General features: G+C 44.4%; 1 protein-coding gene across 1 annotated transcript in view; it reads right to left on the reverse strand.

Moving 5' to 3' along the window:
• Positions 1–4,011: 4,011 nt before the first annotated feature.
• The window catches only part of LOC147608162 (ribosomal RNA small subunit methyltransferase G), an 88,585-nt gene continuing 78,018 nt past the window's right edge, over positions 4,012–14,578 (reverse strand). Inside the window, exon 9 of the mRNA XM_086789922.1 lies at positions 4,012–4,471. Within this exon, the coding sequence (XP_086646048.1) occupies positions 4,371–4,471 (101 nt within the window). The 3' untranslated portion in view covers positions 4,012–4,370. The remainder of the gene's footprint in view (positions 4,472–14,578) is intronic.

The following is a 14,578-nucleotide window of genomic DNA, read 5'->3' on the forward strand; positions in this document are numbered from 1 at the left end:
CTTAAAAAGTGACATAATTATTTATATGGTATCAATTTTGAAGTATTATCTGACCATAAAAGTCTTAAATGATTAAGTACTCAAAAGGAGTTAAAAGATAGAAGAGTTAGATGAGCCGAAGTCCTACAAGAGTTTGATTTTTAAACTAGATAAGAAAAGGAAAATTTAAGATCGTGGGCAGATGCTCTAAGTCGAGCACCCATGATAAATGAGTTGAGTTTTACTCAACTAGAAAGTGAGTTGCTGGATCACTTAAAAGAAAAATGTGCTAATGACCTTGGCTATCAAGTAGTTTGAAATTACTTGATTCAAAAAGATAACTCTCAAATAGAGAGAGTAAAGAAAATGCAGCTTTGCTGCTAGTGATGAAAGAGTGTCACTTTAAAAAAGATATTAGTTCAAAGGGATCACTTAAAGAAAGGTCAATTGGTGAAAAAGATCGTTATTTTTTTCCCATTGATAATGAGTATTTGTTATATAAAGGTCGCATTTGTGTACACAAAGAAGAAAATATTCAGAATGTTTTACTAGAATATCATGACAATCCAAGTGTGGGACACCCGAGAATTCCTAAGACCTATGCATTTGTTAAAAGACAGTTTTATTGGACACGATTAAAAAAGGACGTCCATAATAATGTTATAAAATTACCTAAATGCCAAGTCAATAAAGTTGAGCACCTAAAAGTAGGTGGAATATTACACCCACTATAAATACCTGAGAGTAAGTGGAAAAGTATTTCTATGGATTTCATAGCGAGACTACGGACAAATAAAGGACATGGTTCAGGTGAGTAGTAGTGGATAGGTTAACCAAGTTGGTATAATTTACCAACTAAAAAAGAAGTAAAAACACCAAAATTGGCTAGAATGTTTATCCATCATCTACATAGATTGTGTGGATTGCCATCAGATATAGTAAGCGACCGAGATACAAAGTTAACAAGTCATTTCTGGAAAGATGTGTTCAAAAATTTGAACACCAAACTTAGTATAAGTGCGTCCGAACATCCACAAAGTGATGGACAGACAGAAAGTATTAATCAAGTTCTCGAAGATATGTTTCAAGCATATGTTAATCATAAGCAAAACAATTGAGATATGTAGAATTTGCTTATAATAGTGGTATCCATTCTACTACCGATTTTAGTCCATTTATGCTAATGTATGCATTTGAACCTAGAGCGCTCATAGCAATTGGGTTACAAAAAGAAAAATTACAGAGTGTAAATGACTTTCTTAAAAACATGCAAGACATGTTAAACTTTGCAAGAAGCAACATTAAAAGAGCGTAGGATCGATCTATTAGTTATGAGAAAGATAAAAGAAGACTAATTAATATTGAGGAAGGTGATTTAGTTTATGTAAAAGGTGATTTAGTTTATGTAAAAGGTTTTTGAAAAGTCCGAAACTTTAAAAAGTAAAAAAGTGCCAAAGTTAAGTCCAAGGTATTGTGGTCCTTATACAATACTTCAAAAGTTGAAAGTATGGCTTACAAGGTAATTTTATTTAAAGGATCTAGAGTACATTCTATGTGTCATGTTAGTAGACTGGAACACAAGATGGATAACATTATTGGAAAGAAAAAAATAGTTGATTTTATAGAGCCACCTATTCTTCCACATGAGCCTGAAAAGATTCGCCAATATCGAGAAAGAAAACTAGACATTCTATGTTTAAAGAATGTTTATTAAAGTGGAAAGATAGACTAGGAGAAAGATCAACTTGAGAAAGAGTGACTACACTAAAGAAAAGGTTTTTTGAGTTTGGTTTTGAGGATGAACACTTTTCTTTCAAGGGAGAGGAAATGTTATAAGACTGACAAAAAACACTAAGATAAGACTAGGAAAGATTATTTATATGTAAAAGGTTGCATACAAATAAGGTTCATGGAAATTTCAAATAGGAATTACCTAAGCAATGGTTAATAAGCATTAAAGTTAAAGTAAAAAGAGAAGTAGATGGTACACAATGGAAGCCCAAGGGACACAGAAGTACGAACCCCCTTCTAAGGATGGTTGAAGAGACATTGGACAAGGAAAAGGTAATATTTAGCCAGTGAAAGGCCAAGAGACTTAAGTTGGAAGGCCATGCATCACTTAAACCTATATAACCATGAGTTTAAGAACAATTTGGAATATGGTTGGGTAGAGAATCGAAGTACTAGTCTTACAAGTTCTCAAGCTTATAATGCAAGGAGCATTACAAAAACAAGCCCAAAACGCCTGAAAGACGCATAAACTATGTTAACTTAGTTCACATCATACTATATGGTGCACCTTTTTCACCTAAGAGAATAGCTCAATCTGAGACAATCAAAAAAGCAACTCGAGAGAAGATGACAATATAACCTCCTCTAATACCAATTATTGAAGTGGAGATCAATGTAGCAACACACACACATAGATGCAAGGAGAGAGAGATAGAAGCACGACACTCAAAGTAGATTGATAAGGAGTGAAGTACAAGTGAAGTAACATGATAAGGTCAATTACACACTCATAAGAGTATGTACATATGCTCATGAAAAAAACCTCCTAAAGAGAGAAAAAGTGCCCTGACCCATTATTAGCTTAAGTCCATTACTACCATATAAATGCTACATTGGATCACCATTCTTTTTGAATTTCCCAACCTGATGCCTTAGTAGTTTGTATTAGATCAATACGCAAGGAATCAAGGACCCTAGAACTGGGACCCTTTAATGGCAAGAGCCAACCTGATATATGTGTGCATAACTCACCACTTACTTTTTGTCCGTGACCATGTGTGTGCATAGCTTCATTTAAACTCTAATGAGGTGGTCCGTATTAGTCCAAGTGTTGGAAATGAGCTTTGGGCAAGACCTAGAGGAACACCATGCCAAGGCTTAATACTAATTGGCTGAAGCCCTATAACTTTCTAAGGCTTAACCCTTAAATGAGGAGATTTGGGCAAGGCCTATAGGAACACCTTGCTAAGGCTTAACCCTGATTGGTTTAAACCCTATAACTTGCTAAGGCTCAACTCCTATGAAGCTATCGGATTCCTTATTCTGTCAAAACTTGATTGCATATGAAGGATGCCAGATGTCAAAGTAGCAAACACCTAAGGTAAGCTCAAAAGTCTTTATCTTAAGTTCTCATTAGTTTTTACGCTAACAATTTCCATTGATTTTGCAACAAGCTATGCAGCCATGCTGCCTGCTGGAAGGATATTCGTTGCTATAAGAGTTCCTCCAACTGCCACAGATGAGATGTTATGGAGGTTATGGCGGCTCAGACCTTAGCAGCTCATGATGGGCAATCTCTACAGTGGTTGATGGAACTACAAGATCTATAGCCCCTAGTCAATAAGAATACTGATACCAAAACATAAAGAGCATGAGAGCAGTGTTGCAAAAGTGCACATATCAAAGAAAAACAGCATAAAGGAGACTCTATTTTCATGCTTCTTTACAGACTCTGAGGACAAACTGCTCAGACACATCAATTAGCTAAAACCAACATTGCGGTGGACCGGGCAGCAATGGCCTCCCTGCACAGTATGAGGCACCAAGGAAGTTAGCATTAGGGTGTTTTCTGCATTATAAGTATCCTGTTTATGGGTGCCACCCCAGTAAGTTTCTAATCATAGATTGGCCTATGTGTTCCTCTGCAAGAGTATTAGAGCCGTGCAAAGCATCCAGCTCGCTGAATTCGAAGTGGCATTGCTGAGCAATGCATGATATGCTTTGTCTTATGCCAATGGATGCCTGATTTAACGATGTGTTTACATTTCTTTTTTTTAAAGAAATCTGAGGCAAACAAGGATTAAAAGGGTTAGTATGTATTTATTTAGCCTTGAAAAAGTTCCATAAGTGGTGAGAGAAGGAAGAGGACCACCATTGTTTAGTACCTTCTCACTTTTGATGTAAAGAACTCACACATTCTAGTTAAGGTTAGTACAATACAAGCTAAAAAAACCCAAGCGCAAGATGTATCCCATGTAAGACCATGCAATGCATGGTGAAACACAATTTACACTTGCATGTGTGAGACAAAATGCTAAACTTGTAATGAAAACTCAGATTGCTACAATAGATGGAAACTACCTTAGGGTATGTACCCAGGGGATCAGAGCTTATGTCATGAACTTCAGCTGAAAGTACGAGGCAGGTAAAACATTTGAACCCCAAAGAGGGAACTTCTAAATCACTTGGGATAATAAAACCTGGAGAATGTAGTCCTTCATACACAACCACACCACCACACACACACACTTTCGAAATTGTGCACTTAATCTAGCAGTTTCCAATTGTACATTTAATTTTTTTTGGAAAGACACTAATACATTGCATTCTCGTGGTGCCATATGGCACAAAAACATGTAGTGGTGGTAACACAATCAATTCTATTTCAACTTGCTGCAAAAATCTGGCAAGTCCAATAAATGAATACGAGGAATCTTGGTCGCTTCTTCCCTTTCAGAGGCAGTATTGTAGCCCCAAGTACCTGCACCACCACCCGCTTTAAATTTTAAAGCATTTTATGGCATGTTATTGAATCGTTTTCATGCCTTGGTGCAAATGTGTGATTGTTGGAAAACAATAAAAACGTCCCTACATGTTGCCTAGAGGAGGTTGCACACATCTTTCTATCTTTAATTTATAAAAACTTCATACACAACTTGTTGCCTAGAGGAGGTTGCACACATCTTTCTATCTTTAATTTATGAAAGCTTCGTACACAACTTGTGGAGGAGGAATACATGGTATCATATGTAGAAAAGAAGTTGTTTGGTTTAGAAGTGCCTGCCCAAGCATATATTGGAAAGGACCCCCCCCCACACCGCCGCCCCCCAATATCATTTCATGTAATTCTTTGCTAGTGTGAGTAGAGTGCTTCTTTCACTTCAAGTCGGTGTCAAATTTGTCAAGGTATTAGAGCACCCTTATTCAAGCTTCTTCCCTCCATGTGAGTAAGAGGGTTGTGCAGTTTCTCTTATCTTCTTTGTTTTCTAATTGGGGTGGAGTTCATGAAGAGAGTTTATTTTCACAAAGAAAGATGCATATCTTTGAGAGAGTAATCTTCCTTGAGCCTATCTAAAGTTTCATTCATTACAAAGACCAATGGAACTAGGACCTTCTACATCTAAAAACCGAAAAGCTTTTTTTTTGTAAAGAAGTTTTTTTTCCCTTTTCTTTGCTACTAGGCTTATGTGTCCAGGTTCACGTCTCTAGACTCGTGTCACCAGGCTCATGTCTGCAGGTTCACGTGTCTGGGCTCATCTCTGTAGATTCATGTCTCTAGGCTCACATGTCCAAGCTCACGCCTCTAGACTCACGTCTGCATGTTCATGTCTCTTGGCTCACATATGTAGGTTCGCGTATATTACAGTGTCGTCTTACAAAAAGTTCAGTGCTCATTTGCATGGGTAAGATGGTAAAGTTGTTAGCAGTCATCTCTTGTCTGTATATTTACACCAGGGCCTCTGTTGTGGGTGTGCCCGCCCGATTTAGGTGTTTTCTCATTTTTCCCTATTTTTCCTTGGTGTGGGAGGCTGTCCTGTGCTTGTCAGTTGTTCCAAATGCTGGCCGACTGGACTCTGCTGTCCCCTGTAGTAGCTGGCTGACTGACTACTGCTGGCCGACAGGTGCTACTACTGGCCGACTGGAGGAGAGCAGGTCGTGGGCTGATCTGATGGCAGTCGGCTGTTTTTCAGCAGGCCGGCTGGCTATGTGAGGCCATATAAAATGGCCCCTCGCCCCCCCCCCCCCCACACTTCATATCTTGTATCCAGGATTTCTTGTGTATATGGCAGAGTTATACGTCTCTCTCTCTCTCTCATTTCTGCGTTTTTCTGCTGTGCACTTGCTCTAGTGTTTTCAGATCTTGTCTTCATCTCTACTGCATATTCTGACATGGTATCGGAGCTCTAGGCTCTTGGAAGATCTTGGGAACTGTGTGAGCAAGAGGGGGGCTGTTTGTGTTGCTGATTGGAGGACTGTTTCGGGCCGTACGGGAAGAGGAGAAGCAAGCGAAAGGCGGGCTTTGTTGCTGGACAGCCACTTGCAGGTTTAGTTCTTCATTTTTTTTCCCACCCACCCTCCCTTTTCAGTTACACCCCCGCAATGGCAGATTTACTTGAGATGGCTGAGAAGCACGTGAAGATCCCGACACTCCCCACGTTCCCAGTGGACGGACATTTGGATGGGAACAACTACGGCATATGGAAGGTAATGATGGAATCTGTTTTTTGGAGTCTTACGACCTTGCTGATTTCATTGTTGTTGGGGTTCCACGGCCGGAGTTAGAGGAAAAGGAGTTACCCTCTATTCGGAAGGAATGTGAGGACAGGCACAATTATGGGATCGTTTCAATGCCAGAGTCCGTTCTTTCATCTTCCTCAATTGCACACCACAGGTGATCAACCACATAAAGCATATGACACTGGCCAAAGGTATTTGGCAGCATTTGGCTTCTCTCTACAACAGGGTATCGCCCATGAAGAGGATCTCCTTCGAAGTTCAGATGCAGGTGATGAATCTTGCAAAGTCGTCAACGATGCGGGAGCACATCAACAAGCTGCAGGCTCTTTAGCAGGAAGTTCTCCATGCAGGGAAAGAGATATCATCCGAGGATATGGCCATAACGTTGCTGTCACATTTGCCCTCTCAGTACTCAGCTTTTTACTCTTCGTTGATTACCAGTGGCAAGCTCATCACCATCACATGGGAGGAGCTTGTGCCCATGGTCTTGGACCAGGAGGAAAGATTCACGAACCCTCCACAAGGCGGAGGTTCTGAGGCCTTAACTGGCCAACGGTCGAAAGGCCGTAAAAACAACAACGAGGTCAAAGGGAAGGCTTCATTGGACAAGTCTTCTGAGAAGAAGCCCGACTAAGACCGAGAGAAACTGAAGACCGAGAGGACCTGTAATGATTGTAGTGAGAAAGGCCACTATTGGAGGAAGTAGCGGACTGGGAAGAGTGCTGATTCTTCAGCTTCAGCTACAAAGACTCTAGCCTTTGTGCACTTAGAGATGATGGACACGGATGCTTCATCTTCTTCGAGCGAGGAGGCAGTTGGCTTGTCAAATCCCGAGATCTCTCCGAGAAGGAAGCCTGCAAAACAGCCATGAAAAGCAAGACAAAGCAACAAACCCTAATCCTAGAAGGCAAAGCGGAAGAAACATATCTGGGTGCAAGCATACTCGCCACCCAACCACGACAACCATGAGCGAGGCTCACAATCTTGGCCGTCCCCACCGAGCCACGAGCTAGAGCATCATGCTCTCATGAGTGCCCTACCATCGTCCTCATCCGGTGTACTCTACCACCTGGGGTTGTCCCCCAAGGACAACGGCCTCCTGCGCAATGGTGCTCCTGCTCCATGCGCTCTGCACTCCTGTGCCCCATCCATCGGTGTGTGCCCAACTGGTACCCCTCCCCCCAATAAATAGGGAAGGAACGCCCAAAGAGCACACGCTATCAATAGCGGACCAAAAAACACATGTCTGCCCACAATATATCACACTCTAGCTCGACAATTTGCCTGCCCCTAGCATGCACATAACATACTCCTCTTCCTCAAAAGAGCTCACTCTTGAGCTCAAGAAAAAGAACTCAAAGAAAAGTTGTCACACTCGCAACACTAGAGAAACACCCTATATTGGTCGAAACCAATAGTCTCAAGGACAATCCAACTAAGAGATCGACCTGCTCAAGTAACATGACATGAGCGTCAATTCCTAGTCACAAAAGCCGAATCCGGAGCAAATGGATCATCTGGGTAACTCTAAGTTGACAATGCTACCAGTACCAAAGGTAAGCAACCACTGTCCTAAAGAGTTATCCCGAAACCAAAAGTATCTTCCATTTGACTACCATGCTTTCATCTTGATGTCCTCTATAAATCTTGTCTGAAAAAAAAAAAACACAAAACTAGGAAAACCCAAAACCTACTACAGAAGCCTGAACCAAGTGGAACACAACAGTAGTCTCTTCCCAAACAAAATTGATCTTCTAGAAAAGATTATCAATCTGAACTTCGTCACCTCGGAAGTCTAACTTCCCAAACAGACCTCGAAAAGTCTATAAGTACCTTGGACATGAAAAGAACAACTATTCCAACAGACCTGGTTATGACTCAAGCTAGCATCTATCATAACTGTCTGTATCAAAAGTAAAGTATCTATCCCTTAAAAATAATGAGATAGCCTTGTGTTTGTAGGCGCAGAGTCTGAATAAAGCCTTGACAATCTGGCGTAGCCCCATAACATGCGGTGGATCATGGCATCCCATACCACCATGATACACCCCATACCCGTGCTACGATTACTACAAAACACCAGTTTGTGGATCTGTCGCGATCTATCAGAAACAATAAATGCCAATGGTTGACCATGTGCCACAAACTAAAACAAGTTCTTGAAAGGAAGAACTCCAAACGAGACTAGTGATCATAATTCGGTCCAGGGATTAGAAACATCTATGTATACAAAGGAGAACAACCTTGACCAGCGTTGGAAACCAAAACTTGCTTCCAAAAACTTACGCGCATAGCGCAAATTCTTAAATAACCATGATTCAATAGACGGGTATACTTGGAATAGCGTGAATATCTTTACACACTCCTGCTATGGACATAAAACTAGAGGACCATCAAAACCTTAAGGATTGTAAGGCTAAAAAGGTACATATTGGGTATTGTCGCATAATCTTTGGGGAGAGGCCAGAGGACTCTGATGATGATTCCCAGTCTATTGTTCCATCTGGACAACCTCAGTTAGTTCAAGGGGTTGAACTAATTGAGGTATAGCCCAAATAGTGTAGGAGAGAGTGGACATCCTTGCTTCACACCTATGGTGCTAGCAATAACATCAGATAGCCCCCCAGGGCATCGTATGCACCTGAGGACCTGCTCATATAAAGCATAGATGCCCAAAACCATCTTTGATGGGATCCCCAATGACTGTAGGCGCCGGTCAATCAGACATCTCAGAGTGAATATATGGTCAATAGTGGAGAAAGCTTGTCGGAATCCAGCCTGCCCTGGTGCTCGCAGTCCCTCCTCCTCTGTATATGAGCTCAACTCCGCCTCGAGCACTGTGCCATAAAGAGAGAGAGTTAGAGATAGAAAAAGACCAAAGCTCAAGAGATTAAGCACGACTGAAAGAGACTCTTGCTTGATTGATTTTCATGAAGTACAAGTACCTTTTTATAAGTACAAAGGATGCCTCTATGACATCACTGCATATGTCACAGTATACACAAATATCTAGATATTATTTGTGACTCCTCTAAGAGGTCACACGAATGCATAAGCCTTCAAGAGGCTGTTCATACATAGGTAAGACCTTGATTCCCAAAAGTCGTGGCTAGCCCCAATGTCAACCAAGGCAGGCCATGCAGCTAGGTGGTCTTTTTGGCTAGGTGATCTTTTTGGGGGAACTCTAACTCAAGGCAAGCCAATTCCACCGCTGGTTCTATCTCGAATGCGCACGAATAGGGATGTGATTTTAGCACCATTCAATCGTGCAAACCTTGTCCCAAGCTTCTGTCGAAGAGTGTCCATGGTTGCAAGAACGTGAATCCAAGCTCCATGAAAGGCTCATATTCTGGGTCCTCATCTTCACCATCCAATATCTTGTTACAAGCTCTACAGATGTCAATCGACATGGTATGAGCTTCTACATTGCATGCTCTGCAAACATCCATTGAAGCGGTCCAAGCGGTACCATGAATGATCATCCATGTGAAGTGCTCGCCTCATGGTCATGGGTAGCTTGTGCCAAAGAAGCATCAAGCTCATCCTCAGTCTCATCCTCACTAGCATCTTCCAGAGTTTGGGCGCAGCCTTGGGAGCCTTAGCTTCTCACGATCATATAGGAGGAGCACCGGCCCTAACCTCTCTAGACTTCACACGTTTTACGTTGATGAGTGGACTTGCAACCGTGGGGGCATGATTGGTATCTTGGCAGGCACTACCTTTTCAGATCACACCCCGGTTATTCTGTCCCTAGAGGACCCCTGGAGGCATGACAGGCATGCGAGCTCTAGGATTCCGGACAGCTTCATTCAAGACCCTGAGATCTGCAACATGATAGAGCAGATATGGGTGGGACTAGACTTTACCTCAAGCTCTGTTGCGTGCACATTGGATGTTGGCCTAGGGGAGATCAACAGTTTCTTGCAAGAGGCAACCCAGAGTAGATTGGAGGGATTTCGGGAGCAGGAGAGGAGTCTAAGGAGGATTCTAGCCTCTTTACAACGGCTTCAAGAGAGTTCCCCAGATAGCCCATGGCTTGAAAGTCAGCTAGTTGCCACCCGCACGGAGATTAGATCCATTGAGGAGAGGAGGGTGGAGTACAGGTACGATGCCAGAGCTTCATTCTGAACTCAGGCCAGTGCCAGAGTCACAGGGGATTTCTTTGAGATAGCCGGCCCCCATTGGAGGAGAGATGGTGTTCGCAGGTTTCGTGGCCAAGATGGAGCTATTGTTTCAGATCCCCCCCATGTGAGAGCCATCGACACTCATTTCTTCCGGTCTCTTCTCACAGGTGCCCCATTATCCTCATAGGTGATGGACATGCGCGAGAGAGTCTGGCGGCACACGAGAGAGGTGGTTCCCCCCTCTCTTCAGTCCTTATTGACTCCATTCACAACAGAGGAGCTGGCAAAGGCAGTGACGGCAGTACCCAGGGGAAAATGCCCACACGGGGGGGCTTCCGGTCTCTTTTTTTCTTCGTCACCAGGACCTCATGGAAGGCGGCCTTCGAGCTGCATTCAATGAGATTATGCTCACATGTCATGCCAGAGAGGCACTCAGAGGGTTTTATACACTAGATTCCTAAGGAGGGTGGTGACAGAGTGGATATCCGACGGTGGAGACCCATCACTCTTCTAGGGACTGCCTATAAGATCTTGGCCAAGGCCATTAGCAAGAGACTTCAGCCCTTTCTCCTAGACTTGATTCATGACACTAAGACCGGCTTTGTTCAGGATCAGAGCATTCTAGACAACATGTACACCTTCAGGGAGATGACAGCTTCGGCCAGGATGCGGCAACAGGATCTCATAGTGCTACTCCTAGACTTTGAGAAAGCTTATGATAGGGTGGATTGGAGCTTTCTGGAGGGCACAATGAGCCAGATGGGGTTCCTTGTGGAGTGGATTCGTAGGGTCTCATGACTTTACTCAACCTTGCACAGCCAGGTTCTCATTCAAGGAGCCCGTGGCGACAGATTCCCCCTTTCCCGCTCCGTTCGTTAGGGCTGTCTTTTGGCACCTTACCTCTTCCTATTCATTGCCGAGGCCATGAGTAGTTTTCTCTCAACCTAGGAGACCGGGCTTCAAGGATTGCGTCTTCCCCTCCGCATGCAGGAGGATCTCCTTGACTCAGAGTTTGCAGATGACACAACAGCTTTCCTTTCAGGAGATGTGGGGAATCTCCAGAGATTCACAGGGCAATTGAGGTTTTCTACTGCGCATCAGGAGAACAAATCAGCTGGCACAAGTCGTGTGGTTTTTGGGTAGGCTCAACACCCGCCCCGACTTGGCACCCAGTTGAGGCTTTTCAATGGATCCGGAGGGGCACTCTAGTTTGTTATCTTGGTTGCCAAGTGGACATTGATCTCTCTTGAGCAACAGCTCGCCCCTCTTCTTCTAATTATTCGGAAGAAGCTTTTATATTGGAGTTATGCAAGGCTCTCCCTAGCAGGTAGAGTGGTGGTTGCAAACCGGGTACTTCTTGCCACCATGTGGTACATCACTTCATGCTGGGCCTTCTCTCGGGCATGTATTGGCCAGGTACAACGATTGATCTAGAACTTCTCATGGGCCGGTAGTGACGGGAGGCCAGCCAAGGCCAAGGTGGCATCGAGAGTGATCATTCACCCATGTCGTAGAAGAGGGGGGCTAGGCCTCATTGACCCTGCTATTCAGAGCCGTGCGCTATTGGGCAAGCTGATTGTTAGAGGACTCCTTCCCAGTGGTGAGCCCTGGAAGGACTTCCTCTTGGCCTGGATTTCAGCCCGCACCCCGAGTCTTGGGAGCCCTTGGCCGCAGAGTACCAGATGGATTTTCACAAAGATGCGGGCCCACGGTTTTAGTCCAGCTTTTGAGGACAGGTTTGCAACCAGCTTACTTCGAGCTTGGGATCATCTCAGGCCGGCCCTTAGACAAATAGCTCCGGCAGCCTCAGAGGAGCGACTTCAGCAGCCTTTGGTTTGGAACCCCCTAATCCGTTTACCTAGTGGCCACATGTTGGGAGCCCAACCGCATGTATCGTGGGCCACCTTGAGCATAGGACCAGCTAGGTCCCTTGGAGATTGGATCGCACACAGGCAATTACCCCGAGAGGTGCAAGAGAGAGGCCTGACAGGGTCCGAGGTAGAGACAGGCTCACCATCAACATCAACTCAGCCATCCCTTAGGAGTGGCTGACTCCTATCCCAGAGACCCCCCCCCCCCAGTGTGGCTAGGTGTGTTTACCACACAGATATTCTCGTGGTGGTCCATGGGGCAGATGAGGGCAGTGGTCTGCTCACTTTTTCTATTGGATCCCATGGCAGATTAAAGAGATCTGAGCTCCCCTTAGAGGATTTCAGTGGTTGCACCTTGCAGAGGGTGAGGGTGATTGGTTTTCAGGCACGGCAGTGGCACATAGACCCACCCCCAGCCAAGGTGGCTAGGGAGAGATTCTTGCAACTATGGATATGGGAGTGCCGACCTCTCACGCGCCTATAGTGGGACCCGGGAGAGTGGACTTGGCATGATCGCGCTGATGAGGAGGAGACTCTAGATGCCCCCTTCTTTGCATATGCTGCGTGGCTAGGCCACAGGATCCACATGCCAAAGATTGATGACACCTGACAGCAACAGCACATCGGCAGTCATCACGAGGCCTCTCACAGCGTTTCCTTTTAGATTTTTGGAAGAGGCTTTGGGACAGTTTCCGGCCTACCTAGAAAGATCACCCTCTTTCTTTGGTTGATGGCATAGAGGACCTTGGCGGTTGGCACTTGGCTGCTAGCAGTTGGAGGTATGCCAGCAGCTTGCCAGCGGTGCAACCACCGTCAGGAGCTTTAGTGACGTTTCCTTTGGGATTGCCTGAAGGCTCAGCAGATTTGGCAGCGGATTCTCCGCATCTTCACTATGGATAGGGCCTCGACCCAGATCATTACATGAGGCACTGTCGCTTGGGCCATAGAGGCTCTGGTGGTCAAGGCTTATGAGGAGGATGGGAGCCCTTCAGGTCTCTCACCATAATATTTTGGCAGTACCAGTCACATCCCCACCTACAGATCACTGGCGACCACGCTCATGCTAGAGATGGGAGATTTGCAGCAGCATTGCAGCCTGGCACATTCGGCGAGCTAGATGTAGCGAGGCCATAGAGGGTACCCATACTTTGCCTGCTGAGTCCATCAAGAGCATTTGGCTCAACATCATTCATACCCTCCGCGGTTAGTGGGGAAAGTTGTAGGGAGGTTCTGACCGCATGTGGAAGTGGCGGGAAGCTTTCTTGAGGCTCTGGAGGCCTGGCCCTTTTTTCACAGATACAGGTGGCGACCTCACTTGGCATTACAGACCACCCATGTGGTTGTTTCCCCCCTCCCCCTGTATAAGATAGCCTTCTCCTCACAGAGCGGCCAGCCAGAGGAGAAGTGTCTTCCCCTTATGATCATGTGATTCCTGCCCCATGAGTTTGTATCTAGCCCTTCGTGGTTGTATCTAGCCCTTTGTGGTTGTCTTTCATTAACTAATAGAAGGATGTTTTCCCCAGAAAAAAAAAACAATTAAGGTTGCTTGAAACAAAGGGGCTTCCCATTGGTTCCTGCTAGTCTAGAGGCTATGGAGCGCCAAGTTCATGCATATTTCTTCAGGCTCCACTCTAGTTACATCCTCTTTATAATGAATCCACTTGACTTGTTGATTTCAAATTTAAGCATTGAAATCTCCTAATAAAATGGCATGTCCCTACTTGGAGAAAACTATGACATCCTCGTACAGTGTAGCAAAGTTGATGCAACATGTTTAATCTTCTTGTGGAAATAAGGTGATTCACTTTGAGGGAAATAGCAGACAGCTTCAAATATTGGCCGAGCTTCTACATTCTCAATTGTCACCCACATATATTGTCCTTCTATATCCTCTTACACTACAAAGATGAACTTTAGTAAATATGATCTAAAGAGCATGGCAACCCCTCCTGAACCTCAAACCTCACCAAATGCCAGAATGATGAGGCCCAGAAGTATCTGGTCATTATGAATAGCCCTGTTACAGGCTTTGGTGTGTATTTATACAAAAGTTAAGCCCCATCCACTACAAATCACAGAGAAGTTACCTGGCACTGACCATATTGTGCCATATAAAGTGCAAGGTCTATGAGAGCCCACACCACCGTTATGCAGGCATAGATGCTACACAAATGGATGCTACACACGTGCGCACATAAAACACACATGCACAATTATTAATTTCTAACAGATGACCACAAGGGTCTATGAGACAATGGTAGTCCATCAAAATGCATCCATCATGTCAGTGGGAGCCTGAAATATTGTACAAAACCAAAAGCAGTACAAAATAATAGGATATTGACTTTCTTCTTT

Source organism: Cibotium barometz, chromosome 54 (genome assembly GCF_041138505.1).
Source record: "Cibotium barometz isolate CiBa-2024 chromosome 54, ASM4113850v1, whole genome shotgun sequence".
NCBI classification, from domain to species: Eukaryota; Viridiplantae; Streptophyta; class Polypodiopsida; order Cyatheales; family Cibotiaceae; genus Cibotium; species Cibotium barometz.